Source organism: Talpa occidentalis, unplaced genomic scaffold (genome assembly GCF_014898055.3).
Source record: "Talpa occidentalis isolate TD23 unplaced genomic scaffold, MPIMG_talOcc4v2.1 talOcc4.10, whole genome shotgun sequence".
Taxonomy (NCBI): Eukaryota; Metazoa; Chordata; class Mammalia; order Eulipotyphla; family Talpidae; genus Talpa; species Talpa occidentalis.
The window spans coordinates 24,089,846-24,111,792 of NW_023600993.1; the positions used below are offsets into that span (position 1 = coordinate 24,089,846).

Genomic DNA, 21,947 nt, shown 5'->3' on the forward strand with positions numbered 1-21,947 from the left:
TGCACATGGAATTAAATCACGCTAGATAATGCCCAATTCTTATTCGAGGTACATCAGCAGTAAAATTTGTCTGTGGACAAATGTATATGTGTTTTTCTTAGGTGAATGCTTGCGGTGCATGTTCTGGAATAATCTTGGTTGCATCCATTTTGCCATGAGCAAGCACAATTTGGGCATTTTCTACTTTAAAAAGGCTCTGCAGGAAAACGACAATGTCTGTGCACAGCTCAGTGCAGGCAGCACTGATCCAGGTGAGCCCCTTTCCCTGGGGAGTAGTTTGTATAGATTTATTCTCACCGAAATGGTGTTAAGCAAAGCAGTGATTCTATGTACTTAGCAGAATAAATGTTTTCAGTGGAACTTATTGTAAATCTGATGATTTATTATAATCTAATTTTTATCATCAGGCAAAAAATTTTCAGGAAGACCTATGTGTACATTGCTGACCAACAAGAGGTATGAACTGCTGTATAACTGTGGAATTCAGCTTCTTCACATTGGAAGGCCTCTTGCTGCCTTTGAGTGTCTGATTGAAGCTGTTCAGGTTTATCACGCAAATCCTCGCCTCTGGCTACGGCTGGCTGAATGCTGCATTGCTGCCAATAAGGGGGTGAGTGCTGCTTGGGTATCTTTTTAACCCATGCCCTCCCCCGTCCCACCTAACCCCTCTTCCCACTCCTCCCCAGTTGTCACATTGAAAGCAGAAAATACTCAGAAACATACAAGAGCTCATCCCTTTTTTAACTCTTGGGGAATTTATAGTCCTGTCTGTTTTTTATCAGACAAAAAATTAAATTCCATAAAGTCTGTTGTTAACATTCTGGGGTTTGGTAAGTATGGCAAAATGTATCCGCAGTCACCTTACAGAGTTGAAGCCAATAAGGGGGTCATATCTGTCAGAGCAGTGGTCTGCTATCCGCTGGGGCAGGGGTCATGCACTCTGCTGGCCTGAGAATGGTGTGTACAGCAGGCGATTAGAGAAAGACTGGAGATAACAGTGAGTGTGGAAAGAACTGCATTGAACTGAATTTCCTTCAATGTCTGCAGACCTTACTTTTATTTCAGGAAATGGTTTAGATTCATGGATTACCCGGCTGTTTCCCTATGACATATGTTTGTCCGTAGTGGCTACGAGAAATAGGCCAGTTTACCTGGTAGATTATCTCCAAATAGCAGTTGATGGAAGCCTTTTGAATCTCAAGTGGGGAGGGATTATTGGGGGTAAGAGAAAGAGAGGTGGTATCAGAATTACCAGATGTCTGTATCACCCATTTTCTACCCCTCCACACCCTCCTTGGGTATGTGGAGATTGGGGAAGTAAAGCATACTGAGGTTTTTGCCTGGCTTGCTGCTATAGGGGTGATATAAAATGATGAGGCTCTCCTGCTGGGCAGCTCTTCCCAAGAAGCAACTATAAGAACTAAAGGACTTAAAGAAGTATGTTTGCCTGTCAGTTTTCACACATTCTACCTACATATTTATGATTTGAATTTATCACTGGGAAAAAGAGGAGTATTATTTCTGAAAGGCTCTAATGACTTAAGTAATTGTACTTTGCCTTTGAAAAGACAATTTTCGGGGTCTCCCTGGTGGCGCAGGCGTTAAAGACACAGCACTGTCAAGCTACTGCCTGCCACTACTGCACAAGTTCGATCTCTGGCTTGCCAAGGAGCTAACCTACATGGTGCAGCAGACCTCTCCTGTCTCGCCTGCTGCTCTACTCAGCAGTGTATTTCAGTCATTCTGCCTGTTCTGCTCCCCACTCTGTCTCTGGTGACTCCTCTCACCCTCCTCTGTACCTCTGGCCTACATCCCAGTTTATATGCATAAATAAAAAAAAATCTTTAAAAAAAAAAAAAAGAACCTGGATGACTTGATAGCGTGACTAGTTGGGATTCCACTTACAGGTAAATCAAAGATTTAGAGTCAAGGGGAAGATAAATGAAATTGGCATCATCAAGCTCATGTAGCTTTTACTATTTTCAGTTTAATGTTTACAGGGTTTGGAAACTTTAATTTCCTGGAAGGCAAGAATTGTGCCCATGTAAATGTGAACATTGGTAGCATGTTAGAGTTTTCACATTGCTGACAATTTAATATTTTTGATTAAAAAAGTAAATATCTGTGTTTTAGGAGCAGAGCCACTTCTGTTTGTTTTTTTTAAAAGATTTATTCATTTATGCATACAAGACCTGGGGTACAAACCAGAGGTGTGAGGGGTGAGAGGACCCACCAGCGACAGAGTGGGGAACTGAACAGGCAGATTCACTGAAATACACTGAAATACACGGGAGCAGCAGGCGAGTCGGGAGAGGTATGCCACGCCATGTGGGTAGCTCCCTGGTCGGGGATCAAACTCACGCTGCAATGGCTACAGATAGCTTCATGGTTGCGTCTTAACCCCTTGCACCACCAGGGAGGCCCTGCTTCTCTTCTTTTTCACTGTGTTTTTGTGGCTTTCTTATTTTCCTTACTCTCATGTCAGCTTGCCTATAATATGCAGCATGATGCCTGGGGTATAGAAAATTCTCAATAAATCATTCTCAGTTTGTGCTTGAGTCATTCTTGAATGCCTTTTTTCTTTAGAATTACCTCAAACTTCATATTAATAGATCACAGACTTTCAGCTTCATGCATTCTTTTCTTCAGTACTAAACATATTTTTATCACCAAAAACCCCACATTGATGCTATCTTAAGAACTTTCTGAGAGCAGTTGTGACAGATAAAAGGATCATTTTTTTATACCCCATGTTTTACAATTCCATTAAGTTAATTGAAAATTATTTGTATTTTTGTAGACTTCTGAACAGGAAACTAAAGGTCTTCCAAGCAAAAAAGGAATTGTACAGTCTATTGTTGGTCAAGGCTATCATCGTAAAATAGTGCTGGCATCACAGTCCATACAGAATACTGTATATAAGTAAGTATTTTGTCAAAAGGAAGTATGTATATATTTAACACTATTCATAGTATGTTACCTATATTTTGTTTGAGAAGCCACTTTGTAAGTAGGTTTTGTTGCTCCTGTAGTGAATGTTATGGAACATGTCACTTTTTTTTTTTTTAAGATTTATTTATTTTTATACAAGAACTGGGGCACAGGCCAGAGGTGCAGGAGGGCAAGAGGATTCACCAGAGACAGAGTAGGGAGCAGAACAGGCAGACAGACCAAAAACTTTGTTTATTAAATCCTTAGGTACTGAAATTGTTCAAGACCCGAGAATCCCTGGTCTCCTTAGTGTCATTATTCAGAATGTCCAGAAGAGGGCATCTTAGTGCTTCTTTTTTATATAGTTTGATTATCTCAGATGCTTTTCATTTAGTTATTTTCTCAGAGTTCCTATGGCTAATTCTTCCTGTCTGGAGGGGCAAAGTACTAATACATAAAGCAACCAAAAGAATATTAAGCTGCTACATGTACAACCGTCAGCTGAACAACTTGTAAATATGAAGTTCTTTATCTTATATAAAGATTCCATTTTAGAGTTGCAGATATTTCCAGAGTAATGTCTTTTGGGGGAAAAAAAGAGCTGTTTGGTTTTTTTTTTTTCTTTTTCTTTTTTTTTTTTTTTTTTTTTAATAGAGGCATGTTTTTATTTATTTGTTTGTTTGTTTGTTTGTTTGTTTTTTGTTTATACATGCACTGGGTACAGTCAGAAGCGCGGGAGGGTGAGAGAATTCACCAGAGCCAGAGTGGGGAGCAGAGCAGGCAGAAGGACCGAAGTACACTGCTGAGGGGAGCAGCGGGCGGCAGGAGAGGTCTGCGCGCCATGTGGGACCCTCCTCTGGTGGCCGGGGAGCAGCCGGGGATTGAACCAGCGCTGCAGAGGCCGCAGGCAGCTTCGCAACCCAGCGCTCAACCGCTGCGCCACCAGGGAGGCCCTTTTTTTCTTTTTCAAAGAAAAATTTTTCCAGTGCTCTCTTCAGCAGCTCCTACAAAGAAGATTAGCATGGCTTCTGCTCAAGGATGAAATGAAAAATTCACAAAGCATTCCATATTTTTAACTGTCTCAGTTGACCATTTAAGCTTAGTGGTAAAAGAAATGTCATTACTAACAAGGAATCATATAATGCTCAGAAAAAGGAGAATGTTTAGTGGTGGACCATCTGAGGATTGTATGTGTATGTGTGTGAGTTTTAATTTACCAGTTTATAACATCAATATTTTGTTGTGGCAACAACTTGACCAAAAATCTGCACAACTTTGAGACCCATTAGGATAAAGATCAATAGGAAAAGTTATTTTTAAATGCAAGTTTTCCAAAGCTTTTCAATAGTATCTGGCACACAATATTTTGATATAATTTATTTCAAATATAATACAAATATTTCTTAAGTATTTATGGTAAAGTATCATTGCCTCACAATATCAAATTGTTGCTACTCTTCACATTTTCCCCCCAATAAAGCTGACTACTTTTAGCAAATCAAACCAATAGAGAGTTATGTAAAATATAAACAGAAGTATAAGGCAAACAGATACACTGCTTTTTCAAAACTTAAGACATTTTCTTAAAGCAAGGATCAACCAAAATAAGGCTCAAATGTAAAAACCTCCTTTCTTCCCTTCTTTGCAAACCTTACTAAGCCTGTCGTGGCCCTTGGTACAGTTTTCCTGGTCTGTAGTTCCTCTCTTCTGTTGACGTTGCAGCATCCTTTAAGTTGTCTCTCTTCCTTGGTCCCATATATTTGCAATTTATTATGTATATTTTTATATATTGCATATAATATTTAGTATTTGAGTTCTCTAGCACTCTTATAATTGCTTATATTAAAATTTATGTCTTGATAAGCAACATTTTCATTTATAATTATATTTGTCTTACTCCTGATAATAGAAAAGTATTACTTACCTTTGTTAATTAATTTGGTTTTGTTCTTTTAAGTGATGGACAATCTTCAGCCATTCCTGTAGCCAGTATGGAGTTTGCAGCCATTTGTCTCAGAAATGCCTTGTTGTTGTTACCCGAAGAACAGCAAGATTCAAAGCAGGAAAATGGATCTAAAAATAGTAATCAACTAGGTGGGAACGCGGAAAGCAGTGAAAGCAGTGAAACTTGCAGGTATTCTAATTCCTTTGAGAGGCCCTTGGCAAAAGTCCTTTCAGGACTCTATTAGTATTTAAGTATTAAAATTTTAAGTCTTTCTAGGAGAGAGTAACAAGGCAAGCTTCTCTTTTCTTGTTATTATCTGCCTTTTCTCTCTTTTTTTTTTAAAGATTTATTTATTTATGTGTACAAGAACTGGGGTACAGGCCAGAGGTGTGGAGGGTGAGAGGATTACCAGAGACAGAGTAGAGAACAGCACAGACAGATTGACTGAAATACACTGCTGAGGGGAGCAGTGGGCGAGTCAGGAGAGGTGTGCTGCGCTATGTGGGTCAGCTCCCTGGCCAGGGATCGAACTCTGTGCTGCAGTGGCAGCAGATAGCTTCATAGGTTGTGTCTTAACCCCTTGCGCCACAAGGGAGGCCATGCCTTTTCTGTTGACATCTTAAAAGCCACTAACCTCCAGAATATATATATTTCTAATTTGCCAATGTAAGTTAAAATTATGCCCCCAAAAGTATGCCAGTCAGTAAACATTGGGATCTTATTTGATTGCTAGTAAAACAAACACCATTTTATGTAAAACTGTTTTTTACACATGACATCTTTATTTTTTTTTAAGATTTATTTATTTATACATACAAGAACTGGGGTACAGGCCAGAGTTTTGGGGGGTGAGAGGATTCACCAGAGACAAAGTGGAGAACAAAACAGGCAGATCGATTGAAATACACTGCTGAGGGGAGCAGTGGGCGAGTCATGAGAGGTCTGCTGTGCCATGTGGGTCACCTCCCTGGCCAGGGATCGAACTCAACTCGTGCTGCAGTGGCTGCCGTGAGCTTCATAGGTTGTGTCTTAACCCCTTGTGCCACCCGGGAGGCCCCACATGACATCTTTAAACTCCAATCTCCCCAGCATTTTTTCTTAATAATAATAAAAGTGTATATTTAGTGTAGAAAATTGGAATTACAGTTCTGGGACTTTTTATTTTCTTCAGCAACAGGTTATGTTTTGCTCTAGTTGATAAAAGATGATCAGAACAATGGGAAAGATGTGAAAATATCAGCGTGGTTTCCTTAGTGTAACAGAGATATTGTTTCTGGTTAAAGATATTTAAAAGCAATGTTATGAGGGGAGAGGGAGAAACTAGTATTACAGTATAGCTTCAATATATTAGTGATACCCCGTTACTAAGCATTTTTCATTGTTTTGGCTTTTTTACACTTTCGTCATAAAAAATTCCCTTGAGGGGCCTCCCTGGTGGCGCAAGGGGTTAAAACACAACCTATGAAGCTATCCGCAGCCACTGCAGCATGAGTTAGATCCCTGGCTGGCCAGGGAGCAACCCACATGGCGCAGCAGACCTCTCCTGTCTCATCTGCTGCTCCCCTCAGCAGTGTACTTCAGTCAGTCCGCCTGTTCTGTTCACTACTAAGTCTCTGGTGGATCCTCTCACTCCCCACACCTCTGGCCTGTACCCTGGTTCTTCTATGCATAAATAAATAAATCTTTAAAAAAAAAATTCCCTTGAGGAGGGGCTAGGGAAAAAATTTTACATTTAATTATTTACTGTTCTTTATAATTCCAATCTGTCTCTGTTTTAGCAGTAAAAGCCATGATGGAGATAAATTCATTCCAGCTCCACCTTCTTCTCCATTGAGAAAACAGGAATTAGAAAATTTAAAGTGAGTATCTAAACGAAAGAGCATTGCCTCTGTTGAAATGAACACACTGTTTTTTTTTTTTTTTTTTAATTTTCTAGAGGCATGTCTTATTTATTTATTATTTGTTTGTTTGTTTTGGTTTATACATGCACTGGGTACAGTTGAGAGAATTCACCAGAGCCAGAGCGGGGAGCAGAGCAGGCAGAAGGACCGAAGCACACTGCTGAGGGGAGCAGCTCTGCGCGCCATGTGGGACCCTCCTCTGGTGGCCGGGGAGCAGCCGGGGATCGAACCGGCTGCAGAGGCTGCAGGCAGCTTCGCAACCCAGCGCTCAACCGCTGCGCCACCGGGGAGGCCCTGAACACACTGTTTTTAATCCCTCTTATTCTCTTCGTATTATATTGATTGAATGTCAAATGTTAAACCAACTTTTCAATGTGGTGATAAACCATACTGATCAGAATCACACAACATGTAACCTTTCAGGTTCAATTTGTTTTACTGAACATAATCCTGAAAATTCATCAATTTTGTTGTGTGTTCCTTTCTAATCACTGATAATTATTCTGCATTATGGATGTAGTACAGTTTAACCATTCACCCTTGTAGAATTTCTAAGTGGACTCCACTTTTGCACTTCTACAAATAAATCCATTATAAATATTCATGTATAGGTTTTTATGTGGACATATAAGTTTTCATTTCTCTGGCATAAATGCCCAAGAGTACAATTGCTAGGTAGTATAGAAGTTTAAATGTTTAATTTTTTTTTAAAGATTTATTTATTTATGCATACAAGAGCTGTAGGGTACAGACCAGAGATGCGGGGGGTGAGAGGATTCACCAGAGACAGAGTATGCAACAGAATAGGCAAATCTACTGAAATACACTGCTGAAGGGAGCAGCAGGCGAGACAGGAGAGGTCCACTGCACCATGTGGATTTGATCCCTGGCCAGGGATTGAACTCAGACTGCAGTGGCTGGCAATAGCTTGATAGTGCTGAGACTTTAACACCTAAACCACCAGGGAGGCCCTCACATTACTCTATTTTTACACTGCATTTAATTTTCACAAACTAATTTGATACTAATCTTAGGGTTATTTTATTTAGGTATGTAATTTAAAAGGTGTATTATCCCATAGTGGTTGAGCAGCTACAGAATTGTGTTATTTAATTTTATCTTCTGAAAATGGCATTGAAGTGAAGGGTAGGTACAGGGTGGCATACTTCCTCCCAAAGAGTTTTGTACCTTTATTGGCACAACTCTGCTTATCACATGTCCTAGTTAAGAGGATTGGTGATTTTCAGGGAAAATAAAATTACTTTCCTATTTTTGTGGAAGGGGCAAAGGGTCTTCATAAGGAATTCCATCATCATAAAATGAGGCAAAGATGAGGTCCTTGGTTTATATTAACCATTTTCTTTTGGAGCAGATGGAATAAAGGAAATGGAACAAAATGGAAGGAGCCTTGGGGTAGATTGATAAACAGAACTGCTATGAAAAACAGTGGTAATGATAATGTGGGGACAAGTGGTGCAGGGAGGGAGTTGTAAGAGGTCTGTGTCATAATTTTCAAAGCTGTAAAAGCTCATAATACAGTTGGATGTATTAAAGGGCAGTTCTATGGCAGAAGCCAGCTGTTTTCTGTAGTAGGAAGGAGTCTGAGCATATTAGTTTTCTGTTAAGATGGTGGATTTCTTAGAGATTTTATCTATTTGTGACCTGACTTCTTTTATGTGATTGGAAATGTGTGTGACTAGTGTATAGTTTAGTTTTTATGGACGATTATATTTGACCCCTGTGGTCTCTAATACTCAAGACACCAATGCAAAACCTCATTTCCTATTTCCAGCATAACTAGTATGCAATAAATTATCATGACTGTTCTAATGGCCACTTCTTATGGTATGGGTCTACAGCCTTTGAGTATTTTCACTAGGCTTTAGAACTGTATTTTGAATTCTTTGTATTTGTTGTTACATGGTTTCTACAAGTATATACTGTAGTTACTGTGCCAGTTTTCTCACAAACCACAGATTTTAGCTGAATATACTTTCAGAAAAAATTTGTCTTTGAAAGGTCCAGTGTCCAAATGAAATCTTAGAATGTAAAAGCTTGTACAGGATGGATATTTTTTTAAAGATTTATTTATTCATCCAAGAGCTGGGGTGCAGATCAGAGTTGGGGGGGGGGCATGAGATGATTCACCAGAGACAGAGTAGGGAGCAGAACAGGCAGATTGACTGAAATACACTGTTGAGGGGAGCAGCAGGTAAAACAGGAGAGGTCTGCTATGCCATTAGAGTCAGCTCCCTGGCTGGGGGATAGCTTCATAGTACTAAGACTTTACCCCTTGTGCTACCAGGGAAGCCCCTCTTTTCACTTTTTGAAAGTGTCCCTTGAGCTGGGCGCAGTGGCCTACTCCTGTAACTCCAGCTATTTGGGAGACTGAGGTAGTAGAATTGCTTGAGTCCAGGAGTTTTGAGCTGTAGTGTGCTATGAGATAAATTTGGCATGAAATGGTGGACTCCCTGGATGGGGAGGAGGTGTTCACTAGGTTGCCCAAGGAGGGGTAAACCAGCCCAGGTCAGAAAGTGTTTCTTGAGTCCCCAAAATTTTCATTTTAATGAAGTTCAATTCATCTATTTTTTTTCTCTCATTGATTATGGGTTTCATGTCATACCTAAGAATTCTTTGCCTAACCCACGGTCATGAGAGTTTACTTCTATGTCTTCTTCTAAGAGTTTAATAGTTTTACCTCTTAAATTTAGGTCTTTCACCAATTATTTTTAAAATACTTATTTATGCACACAAGAACTGGGTGTATAGGGTATGAGGTAAAGGCTCAGCTTAATTCTTTGGCAAAATGGTATTGATTAATATTAAGGAAATAAAGTCATAGGATTAGTTACATATTAACATTGCATGGTAACATTCATTACAATTATTAGATAGGATTTGATAACTGTCCTGGTTATGTATTGAATCTTACATGTCGCATGACAAGATGTCTTTGTTATTTGTTCATTGTTTGTGATGTTAATTGAATTTTTGATTCCTAAAATTAAAGTGGGGCTGTTCTATAACTTGGAAAAGAGTATAATAACTGGAAAAAAGGGCCAACATGGAAAATGTCTGAGAAATGAAAATCAAAGCATACAAAACAAAAATGAAATTTCAGCTTGTTCTTTTTTAATGAGGCTCAAAAATAGATAAAAGGAAATGTTCAGACTAAATTTAATTAAGCCCAATTACATTATTCCACAAGTATAAATTTTTTTTTAATTTTTTTTTTTATAGAGGCATGTTTTTATTTATTTATTTATTTTATTTGTTTGTTTATTTTGTTTATACATGCACTGGGTACAGTCAGAAGCGCGGGAGGGTGAGAGAATTCACCAGAGCCAGAGCGGGGAGCAAAGCAGGCAGAAGGACCGAAGTACACTGCTGAGGGGAGCAGCGGGCGGCAGGAGAGGTCTGCGCGCCATCTGGGACCCTCCTCTGGTGGCCGGGGAGCAGCCGGGGATCGAACCGGTGCCGCAGAGGCCGCGGGCAGCTTCGCAACCCAGCGCTCAACCGCTGCGCCACCGGGGAGGCCCTCCACAAGTATAAATTATGGAACCTTAGCTAGTTCATTTAGACTCTGATGTGACACTCAGTGAATTATTTCCCATTCAGTTAAAATGGATCTTCCATAGCCCAGTGTTCATAAAAGAAGATGAATCAGACAAATGGTTAATAACTTAAATATTAAAGACAGTTTTAGTGTACTTAAGGAATCATCATTCTTTTGGTTTTAGCCTTTTGGTTATAGTGTAGCTTGTTAGACCTAAAACAGAGGAATAGCTAATAATTTTTTTTTTTTTAATAGAGGCATGCTTTATCCATTTATTTGTTTGTTTTGTTTGCTTGTTTGTTTATACATGCACTGGGTACAGTCAGAAGTGCGGGAGGGTGAGAGAATTCACCAGAGCCAGAGCAGGGAGCAGAGCAGGCAGAAGGATTGAAGTACACTGCTGAGGGGAGCAGTGGGCGGCAGGAGAGGTCTGTGCGCCATGTGGGACCCTCCTCCGGTGGCCGGGGAGCAGCCGGGGATTGAACCGGTGCCCCAGAGGCCGCGGGCAGCTTCGCAACCCAGTGCTCAACCGCTGCGCCACCGGGGAGGCCCTAGCTAATAATCTTTTGAATCTCCTGCTACTCTTGCTAGAGACCCAGCTGAGTTTCAGTCTTATAATTGAGAATGATCCTGCTGAGATTTGTCCATCTAATAAACTCCACTTGAGGGCCTGGCCGTGTGGCATTGCCTTCACATTATCAGCAGTTTCTGTTCATCTTGGCATGATTCACGTCTGTGTTCCAGGATCCCATTTAGATGAATTGGTGAGGAGAGAGATCACAAGTCAAGGTTTGAGTAATTCTTCAGTGGTCTGCCACTTGATGGAAACTCCCTGGGGCCACTGCTGACACTGGACAAATTGCTTAACCCCTCTGGGTCTTACTTTCCTCTTCTGTTAAGTAAGCGAATTAGATTGGGTGATCTTAAGGTCTTGTCCTTGTATTAAATGCTATGTCTGTGAATCTACGCATTTTTTTGTTGTTGTTGACTGGGCTTTTTGAAATACTAGGTCAAAGAGTAAAGTCTCAGCTTCTTTATACATATTGGGCTTCTATTTATGTTGATTTGGGGTGTATTTGTCAGATTCTTTTTGCACAGAACTGTTAGTAGAAAGCAAAATGTTTACAGAAGGCATGAAGTGAAAAAGTTACCTAATTTAACTTCTAAGTTTCTTAAGAGTTGAAAGTTGACAAGTTTAACATTTTCTAGATTATTGCAGATAAATAGAAATATCTTGAAATATGTTTTTTTGAAATTTTGAAAGCCAGTACCATATTGTTTGTTGGAAAGAAATTCTTTATTGGAGTGTTTTAGCCACTATTTCAATAATGTTTGCTATGAGATTGCTTTGTAAATTTATTTTCCTTTGGCAAGTGGGGACTGGCTAGATTCACCCCCATCTTTTAGGCTCTTGCAGTAAAGCTGAGCTATTTCAGGCACTTGGTTTAGATTCATTCAACTCACAGAATATGTGACTTGACAAATTTTGCTACCCAGTCTTGTGTGGCATGGTGCTGTAATTTGATGCTTTAAGGAAAGTTATTTTTCCCCTTTTCTCTCCGTTCTTCTTTGTCTTTTTTATTCTTTTCTAAAGGTTGGCGCTCTGTGGACCTAGAGCCAGCTCCTCCAGCATGTGGAGGAGAGAGTGTGAGGCTGTGTGAGATCCTCCACAGTGGGGGAGAGGCTAGTGTGTCACTTCTTGTCTTGAGGTAAAGTACTTCCAGTCTGATGAATTGCCAAATCTACTGAGGAGTTGGTAAACAGATTGGACAGTGACTCCAGGAACTGGTAGGGCTGAGTTCTATCCCCAGCCGGCCAGGGAGCTACCCACATGGTGCAGCAAACCTCTCCTGTTGCTCCCCCTGCTCCCCTCAGCAGTGTATTTCAACCCTCAGCAGTATATTTTAGTGGATCTGCTTGTTCTGCTTTTTAAACTGGTCTCTGGTGAATCTTCTCACCTCCCCCATACCCCTGGCCTACACTCTAGTTCTTGTATGCATAAATAAATAAATCTTAAAAAAAAAGAAAATAGGCATTAAACATGGTATCATTCTTATCAACCATGAATCTGATGGTCTTCATGGGCTCTGGAGATTGTAGACCTTAAAGCCTTTCTTCTTCTTCATAAACAATATATACTTGACTGATGAATGAATATTTGTTGCCATTTTAAAAAGATTATAAATAAGCCAAATGAGGAAATGTAGTTACCCTAATCTTACCACAAAGAACTGTCCACTGAAGTGCTTCTGAAAATGGATAATTAGCCATGCCCCCCTACTTTGGACCCTTGGCTGTTCCCTGAGGGAGAGACACCCCCACACATGCCAGGGGACATGGCCACAGGGGAGACTTGCTGGTGAAGGCAGCTCTTGGAGACCGAGAGATATTGACAGGCTTGTCAGGAAAATCCCTTTGGAAATCACACTGCTTGTCTGCTTTTTAAGTTACTCTTTTTGGTGAACAGAAGTCAGATTGCAAGTGATGTACTCAGTAACAAAATATAAACTACTGTTTGATTTAACTCTGTTTCTTTTCCTTTTTAAAAGACAGGTTAGACTACATATGGGTGCATAGTTAATATATTCATTAGAAACATCGTAAGGATAAAATAAGTCATGGGATGTCATGTACAGCATGGTGACTATCATTATTATGTATTTGAAAGTTACTAAGAGAGAGCCTTTTTTTTAATGCATATTAGAGCTGGAGGTAGGCAGGGGTGGGGGGGTTCGGGGTGAGAGGATTGACCAGAGACAGTGTGGGGAGCAGGCCAATTGACTGAAATACATTGCTCAGGGTAGCAGCGGGCAAGACAGGAGAGGTCTGCCGCGCCATGTAGGTCCATCTCCCTGGCCAGGGATGGAACTCATGCCTCCGTGGCTGGCGATAGCTTGATACCCTTGAGACTTTAACCCCTTGTGCCACCTGGCAGGCCCTGAATAATTTTCTTAAAGCACAGGCAGCTGTGATTTTATAAGAAAGGCCATTTCTAGTTAGAGAATTTCAGAATTTAGAAAACTCTATGATGATATGATAGCTACACTCTTCCTGGGACTGACATTATAACCCAGATGCATTTAGTGGTGTATATACGCATTGTAATTTGTGCACATAAGTCAGAACCCTGTGTCTAAGTTGGGTCCTCTGTGGTCAGCCATTCAGGCCTCATTTCTATTTGACAAGGGTTTATTTTAAGATTGCTTTGTGTAGCAGTTGTTTAACATTCAAGTGATCTATTAGTGTCAAGTCTTAAGCTGGACCTGTTTTAAATGAGCTGCCCTTTAAATAGAAGACCAAACAGGAATTTAGGTTTCCAACCCAACTTAACTTAGCAAAATCAATTTAACTTAAATTTTTTAATTCCACTTTTTTTTAATATTTAGGAAAACAATACCTATGTGAATGAAATTCTTTTAGATGCTCTTGATACTCTTGCTTAGCAAGAATGACAGACTTCTTAAGAGGGTTCAGAGAAGGAACTTTACAATAAGCTAAATTAAATGTATTTTTTAGTTAATCGTGTTTCTTAGCAAAACCACAAATATGTGTAGAAAGAATATACATGCTTCTGTAACTTTATTTCTAGGTTATTAAAAGAAATCTCTATGGAGATAAGTTCTCACGAGGTCATTAACTACATTATTTTTTCCCAGGTAAATACATATTATAACTTCATTTGGTTGTTTTGATGGAGACTTGAGGGTCAGTTGGACAGAAGCGAAACATGATTGATTTAGGTGAATAACTATAAATAGTTTTTCAGATGGAAGTTTTATATGAGTGTATGTGTAATTTTAATTCTTACCATTAGTACGTGCTTCCTTTCTCCTGCCCTTGTGTCCAGATTGTCACAACTATAAATAGGATGTTCCTTCATATTTAACAACCAATGTCAGTTTTGTAACTCAGTTTTCTCCCTTCCCTTTTGTGTTTCAGATGCTCCATACTTGCCTGTAGTGCTTACGTGGCTCTGGCTTTGGGTGATAACCTTATGGCTTTGAATCATGCAGATAAACTTCTTCAGCAGCCTAAATTGTCAGGATCTCTCAAGTAAGTGTACCTTGCCATGTGTGTCCCTGCTTTGTTTTGTTAGGAGGTTTTCAGTTAGTTTGTGGTACATGTTGCTTCTTTTCACACACACACACACACACACACACACACACACACAGTGAAGTATATGTTATGTAGAGTAAGCAACAGATTAAAATTTTTCTTAACTCGTGTATGATAGTGATTTTTTTTTTTAAGATTTTATTTATTTTTTATAGAAGAACTGGAGTGTAGCCAGAGGTGCAAGGGATGAGAGGATTCACCAGAGACAGAGTGGGGAGCAGAATGGGTGGATTTACTGAAATACATTGCTGAGGGGAGCAGGAGAGGTCTGTTGTGCCATGTAGATTAGCTCTGTGGTGAGAAATTGAATTCAGGCCATACCGGTGATAGCACTGAATCTTAACCCATAGGCCACCAGGGAGGCCCCTATAAATTTAGACTTCATTCAAGGACTTGAAGTATGTGAAACATATGCCAAATCTTATTATACATAGGATGTTTTTGTGTTGACCTATTTTTCAGCTTGAAATATGGGGTTTTTTAGTTTGTTTGTTTTTTTCATTTTAGGTTTTTGGGCCATTTATATGCTGCAGAGGCCCTCATCTCTCTGGACAGAATATCTGATGCCATTACTCACTTGAACCCAGAAAATGTCACTGATGTCTCCTTAGGGATCTCTTCAAATGAGCAGGACCAAGGTTAATGAGGATATATTTCATTAGAACTGGTCTCCATTTCCAATGCCCTCCTGTTGTAACTGCGGAAGAGTGTTAATTTAAAGGCACAGTTTTAAAGGAAACAGTTTTAAATTGACTGTGTTTTTACTGTACTTTTTTTTTTTTTTTTAAAGATTTATTTATTTATTTATACAAGCACTAGGTACAGTCAGAAGCGTGGGAGGGTGAGAGAATTCACCAGAGCCAGAGGGGAGAGCAGAGCAGGCAGACTGACGAAGTACACTGCTGAGGGGAGCAGTGGGCGGCAGGAGAGGTCTGCGCGCCATGTGGGACCCTCGCCTGGCGGCTAGGGATCGAACTGGCGCTGCAGAGGCTGTGGGCAGCTTCGCAGCCCAGAGCTCAACCGCTGCGCCACCAGGGGAGGCCCTTTACTGTACTTTCTTTGGAATAATTGTTGTCTGAGTAGACCAAGGAGTTGGCTATCACATGATCTGAATTCCGCTTTTTAGAGGCTGATAGTTGTTAGGACACTTTGTGTTGATTCTTACATTTTTCTCTGAAGTGATTTCAGAATCCAGGGGAGAGGAAAGATATTGCATTCAAATGTCAGTCTTAAATCATGGCTGAGTTTTAGAGGGAGTGAGACAGGCATTCATTCAAGTCAGGGTTATTTCTCAGGCATGCAGTGGTGTGAGCGGCGTTCTGACATCTTTTAGTGGAACCCCCACTATATGAAAACTAAATACCATGACAGATTGCTTTGATATTAAATTTCCATTTCATAAAGAAACTGATTTTTAGAAAATATACTTTGTTTCCCTGTCCCCTCAGACTGATTTTCATGTCTTTGTAGGATCAGACAAAGGTGAAAATGAAGCAATGGAATCCTGTAAGTAAGAAGCTTTGTTAAATAAATACTTAAGTAACCTGGCCTGCACCCTAAAGATTTAGCCTTCTATGTCCTTCACTTGTCAGCCTAAGGAACATATTGTGCTTTAGCCTGAGCAGCTCCTGGCGGGGTGAGGGCGTCGGGGGTGGATGTGGACTAGCTTTCTCCCTCCTCCTTGGCCTCTTCACCAGTGTCTGTGTTTTTCTTCCCCAGCTGGGAAGCGGGCCCCTCAGTGCTACCCCAGTTCCGTCAACTCTGCCAGGACCGTGATGCTGTTCAACCTTGGCAGTGCCTATTGCCTGAGGAGCGAATATGACAAAGCCCGAAAATGTCTTCACCAGGTGAGGCAGGAAGGGACAGACAGTACCAAACCTTTTCACAAAGCAACCAGCAAAGGGTTTGGAGTTCATGTTTTCCTGTTATGTTTTCTGAGGCTTCTGATTAGTTTGTTAAACATTGGAATATTGGGCCTCCCTGGTGGCACAAGGGGTTAAGACACAACCTCTGAAGCTGTCCATAGCCTCTGTAGCACGAGTTCGATCCCCAGCCGGCCAGGGAGCCACCCACATGGCACAGCAGACCTGTCCCGGCTCACCCACTGCTCTCCTCAGCAGTATATTTCAGTCAGTCTGCCTGTTCTGTTCCCTACTCTGTCTCTGGTGAATCCCTCACCCCCTACATCTCTGGCCTGTACCCCAGCTCTTATATGCATAAATAAAAAACTTTTAAAAAATAAATAAAATAAATATTGGAAACTACTTTTCCAAGCTTAAGAATATTCTTGTGGGCCTCCCCCAGTGGCGCAGCAGTTGAGCCCTGGGCTGCGAAGCTGCCTGCAGCCTCTGCAGCACCGGTTCGATCCTCGGCCACCGGCGAGGGTCTCACATGGCGCGCAGACCTCTCCTGCCGCCTGCTGCTCCTTTCAGCAGTATACTTTGGTCCTTCTGCCTGCTCTGCTCCCCACTCTGGCTCTGGTGAATTCTCTCACCCTCCCGCGCTTCTGACTGTACCCAGTGCTTGTATAAATAAATAAATAAATCTTAAAAGACTAAATCTATTAAAAAAAAAAAGAATATTCTTGCAAGGTGAACAGCTGATCATTGTGTTGCAGATAAATGCAAGCACTTGTCAGACACTTTTTCCTGATGATTTTATATTTTTTAAAGGTTTATTTATTTATTTGTAGAACTTGGATGTAGGGCCTCCCTGGTGGCGCAAGCCGTTAAGACCCAACCTATGAAGCTATCCACAGCTTTTTAAAAAAGATGTATTTATTTTTTAAAGAATCATTTTATTTATGCATACAAGAATTGGGGTGCAGAGGGTGAAAGGATTCACCAGAGACAGCGTGGGGAACAGAACAAGCAGACCGACTGAAATACACTGCTGAGGGGAGCAGCGGGCGAGGCAGGAGAGGTCTGCTGCACCATGGCTGGCAATACCTTGATAGCACTGTGTCTTTAACCCCTGCACCACCAGGGAGTCCCTGCTTGGATTTCTTTTTTTCTTCATCAATATGATGATTAAATGGTGTTGAATGAAATGTTTTCAAGGACCTGCTATACATTATTTTATTTGGCTAAATTTACTATTGCAGTCTTCATTACTTCGGTACATTTAAGTTTGAATTCTTATTCCTAACACTAGGAACTTGAGTTGCTGTGTAGGAAAACAAGCAGACATGTAGATTTTGATGTAGGTACAACGCATCTGTGGTGAAGTGCTACCAGCAGACCTGGGGGGATAACCGGGATTTAGAATCAGGCATGTCTGATCACCCATCTCAAAACAATTATAGCCAATAGATAGAATAAAAATCCAAAACAAAACCAAGAGGGAAGAAAGCTTTCCCTTATTAATAACTCATTATGGATTAGACAAGGGAAAATAATTGTTCAACTAAAAGTTACATGTCTAGTTGAATTGATAGGGGTCGGGCAAAGCAGCTGAGGCCCTCAGAGCAGCGCCCAGTCCCTGGGAAGTCACATAAGGAAGAGCTCAGAAAAGTTTGCTCACTTGCCATTGACATTCTTGGGTTTTTGTTTCTTGTTTTTGTTATTACTTGGAGTTTGCATCTTCAGCTGGTTGTTTTCCTCATGAGTGTCTTTTGTTTTGAGTAAAGGCGGCTTCAATGATCCATCCTAAGGAAGTGCCCCCCGAAGCCATCTTACTGGCAGTTTACCTTGAACTGCAGAATGGTGAGTGAGTCTGCTCTCAGTTTAGGACTGTTCCTTCAAAGGGTCCAAGATTTTTTGGCATCTGCTTTTTCCCTTCAAAACTGAAAATTTACCTCCCTTGAAGATGTTACCCACCAAGTTCTTCTAAACAAAAATGGACGTAGGTGACTGGCTAGTTTTCAGTAGTTTACAAATTATCAACTCTTACAGATTACACATATTTTATTTTAGCTATGAATATGAAGAATAAACAGGCAAAAAAGATTTGAAAGGGAAGATGCAGAATAGCTTAACTTCTTTTAGTTAATCTCTGCTAATCAACCTTTCTCCTAGCAACCAAATAACTGATTGAGAACACAAGTCAGAATGCCAGTTGCTTTGAGTTGTACACATAGTGTTTGAACATAGATGTCATTCGTGAGTTTTATAGTAAGTCAGATCTTGCTGAGACTTAGTCAAACCTAAATCCAGATCATGCCTCTAAAGGCATGTACAACCTCCAGGAGGTAGATAACCAGAAGAACGCCTGTAAAAGGCCCTACATTTGAAATAGTGTGAAGCAAGGGGGCCTCCCTGGAGGCACAGTGGTTAAAGTCTCAGCATTATCAAGCTGTCGCCAGCCATTGCAGCATGAATTTGATCACCAGCCAGGGAACTGACCCACATGGCGCAGCAGACCTCTCCTGTCTTGCCCACTGCTCCCCTCAACAGCGTATTTCAGTCAGTCTGCTTGTTCTGTTTCCCGCTCTGTCTCTGGTGAATTCTCTCACCCCCTGCACCTCTGGCCTACATCCCAGTTCTTGCATGCATAAATAAATTTTTTTTTTTTTTTTTTTTTTATTTACAAGCACTGGGTACAGTCAGAAGCGCGGGAGGGTGAGAGAATTCACCAGAGCCATAGCAGGGAGCAGAGCAGGCAGAAGGACCGAAGTACACTGCTGAGGGGAGCAGCGGGCGGCAGGAGAGGTCTGCGCGCCATCTGGGACCCTCCTCCGGTGGCCGGGGAGCAGCCGGGGATCAAACCGGCGCTGCAGAGGCTGCGGGCATCTTCGCAACCCAGCGCTCAACCGCTGCGCCACCGGGAAGGCCCATAAATAAATTTTTTAAAAAAATCTTTAAAAAAAAAAAAATCATGTGAAGAGAGATATGAATAGGAGAAATTAGAAGTTTTCTGCTTATTAGATTGCTAGAAATCAGAAAGACCAGAAATAGAGTTCAAGTCATACCGCCTCACCTTCGAGAATAGGAATCCTTATAAGACTCCCCTCCTTTAAAATGCTGAAGAAGGAAGTTAAGTGCCTGACACCCACCAGGCCTTGGCCTCCTCCAAGGCATAGTTAGGATTGGTGCATGGTCTCAGATCCATTCTTCCATAAGTCTACTTGTAGACAAGTTCTCCACCTGAGCTGTGCCACTGGGCAGCTTTTAAAAATCCCACTGCCGAGGTCCCACCCTAGATGTCGTAAGTGAGAATTTCTGGGGATGGAACAGGGGCTTCGTGTTTCTGTGTATGGCCAAGGTTGCACACTCCCGCCCTCCCACAGCATCTTCTACCTCCCATACAGAATTCTGAAGGGTTTGCTTGGTGTACTGCTACATGCTTTTCTTTTAATGGAAAATGTTTTTATAGGTAATACCCAGCTGGCCTTACAGATCATCAAAAGAAATCAGCTGCTGCCTGCAGTGAAAACACTCTCTGAAATGAGAAAGAAGCCAGTGTTTCAGCCTGTCCACCCTATCCAGCCCATCCAAATGCCAGCTTTCACTGTTCAGAGAAAGTGACGTTTTGCTCTTGGAAAACTGTTACCTGAGACCCAGGGGAGTATTTAAGGGCCCTTCTAGTTGTATCACAACAGAAATGAATAAAGGACAGATGGTAACAGGTGCTAGTTTTGAAGATAATTTTGAAATGATTCTAACCCCTGATTTTTTGGTCAGAATCGTACTTTGAAATTAAGGTTTCACAAACTCATTTTCATCTGTTTAATCTTTGCTAAACTTTTCATTTTGAGCCATTATGTGATGTGTCTGTGCCATAGGCAATTAAAAATTGGTCTTATCAGAACAGTCTTGAATAACTTATTTTGTCTTTCTTGCAACTACTAGAGTATTTTGGCATCTGAGAGTTGTTGTTAAATTTTTAAAAATTGAGAGAACCACCTTAGTAATAGATGAGAAGAATCCAGAATCTGACCTGTGGGTAGAGGTGGAAGGAAGCTGAAGTGTTTCTTGACTAAAAGAAACAGAAGATACATAATAAAACCCATTGGGTTAATAAAATTGAGTTAAGAAATGACTGATCTGATAGGAATTCTTTGCATAAAAATTACAAATGAAGACAAACAGGGTTCAGGGCACTGATACTAGAATCTGTGAGCAGAGAATTTAAGCTTCATTGCTATCCCCCTTTGCCAATGCAAAGAAATTTTCTTTTCCCCAAAGAAATTTAAAACCTTATTTCCAAGAGAGAGTTAAGTTTTACAGGATTGAATGGCCAAAATTTGCTCATAGGGTCAATTTGCTAACTTTAAGTATGGGGCAGAAGGCAACATGATACAGATATGCTATAGAAAAATTCGGTGACCCCTTAGTTAAGATAATGTTTGGTAGGAGTTTCCCTTGCTGTCTCCATCTCTTTAGTTGCCTAGTTTGGAGACCAAGTGTGGATAGTGAAGAGTAACATCCTCGCTGAATCTACACAGGTCCTCAGTTTCACAGCTGGAGACAGAAGGGTCATGTTTTATATGAAACTTCACCTGAATGGCTATCAAGAACAGGGCTTTACCAGATACCACCAGCAGACTTCATTTTACCTACCTGTCGGATCACGACCTATAACCATCCTCAGCTGCTAGGAAGGCAGAGAAAGTGGTTAAGTCACTAACAGAATCTGCCTCAGTTGCTGGGCCAGGTCTGCTCATTTAAGGAGAGGCCGCTTAAGTGTTTTCCCACCAGAGAACTGTATGTGAAACATGAACACGTTAACATTCCAGCAGTCCAGCTTTGCCTTCCATCTGTCTAGCGACCTGGGCAGATCCTAGCACATTAAATGTAAGCTCTTCACCATCTCTCTGGCTCTATTCATGTCCTCCCATCAGTCAAAAAGGTGTTTTCCCACCTGTTTTTCCTGCCCTAACCCTAATTTTTTTTGAAGATTTTATTTTTGCACAGAAGAGCTGGAACCCCCCTTCCCCTGGCTTCTGGGCTCAGCAACCTTCAGTGGCCTTTCCTAAACCATTTCCACCTGCCTGCATGGTCACTGCTCACCCTCCAGTGCCTCTTTCCAAACAGTGTCACCCTTTCATAACCTCATGCCTTGTTATTTCCTGTCTCTGACTACTTAGCCCGGTGTTCTGCCCCTTACTCAGCCCACGTGATTTTGAGCAAAAGATGTGATCTCTACCTGGTTTTTGACCTGTTTGTAAAATGTTGGTAACTTTTCTCAAGGCTAGGTTTGAGGACTAAAAGGAGATGTTGAGTGTGCCTGGTAGTCATTGAGTACAGGTGAGTTCACTTACCTTACCCCACTCCATTCCTATAGGACCTGCTCAGCCCAGCCACCCTCCACACTTCCTTCATCTCACTGGTACCTCGCTTCATCTGTCCCCACCTTCTCCCTTCCTGGAAGCTACCTGAAGAAAAGTGACTGATGACTCTGGACTCTGAAACCAGATTCTTTGCCTTCAAATCTTAGTTCTCTCACTTCCTGGGACAGTTCTGATCTGGAACAAATTGATGTGCCTCTTTGTGCCTCAGTTACTTCATCTGTAAAATGAGGATACTCATAGTACCTACCTCTTTGGGTTGGAATGAGG

At 41.1% G+C, this 21,947-nt stretch overlaps 1 protein-coding gene and 1 pseudogene across 5 annotated transcripts in view; both read left to right on the forward strand.

Moving 5' to 3' along the window:
• Positions 1–20,010, forward strand: part of CNOT10 (CCR4-NOT transcription complex subunit 10) — a 47,068-nt gene extending 27,058 nt beyond the window's left edge. For 2 of the 5 annotated variants that reach the window (XM_037525745.2, XM_037525727.2), the window contains exons 9-19: positions 102–251; positions 408–610; positions 2,801–2,922; positions 4,889–5,065; positions 6,655–6,735; positions 14,273–14,386; positions 14,957–15,087; positions 15,920–15,955; positions 16,169–16,296; positions 18,078–18,153; positions 19,763–20,010. In XM_037525745.2, the coding sequence (XP_037381642.1) occupies positions 102–251; positions 408–610; positions 2,801–2,922; positions 4,889–5,065; positions 6,655–6,735; positions 14,273–14,386; positions 14,957–15,087; positions 15,920–15,955; positions 16,169–16,296; positions 18,078–18,153; positions 19,763–19,914 (1,370 nt within the window). In that variant the 3' untranslated portion in view covers positions 19,915–20,010. The remainder of the gene's footprint in view (positions 1–101; positions 252–407; positions 611–2,800; positions 2,923–4,888; positions 5,066–6,654; positions 6,736–14,272; positions 14,387–14,956; positions 15,088–15,919; positions 15,956–16,168; positions 16,297–18,077; positions 18,154–19,762) is intronic. The other 3 variants (XM_054692958.1, XM_037525737.2, XM_054692949.1) reach the window with 2 other exon arrangements.
• Positions 3,935–4,005, forward strand: LOC119237734 (U6 spliceosomal RNA; annotated as a pseudogene).
• Positions 20,011–21,947: the final 1,937 nt, after the last annotated feature.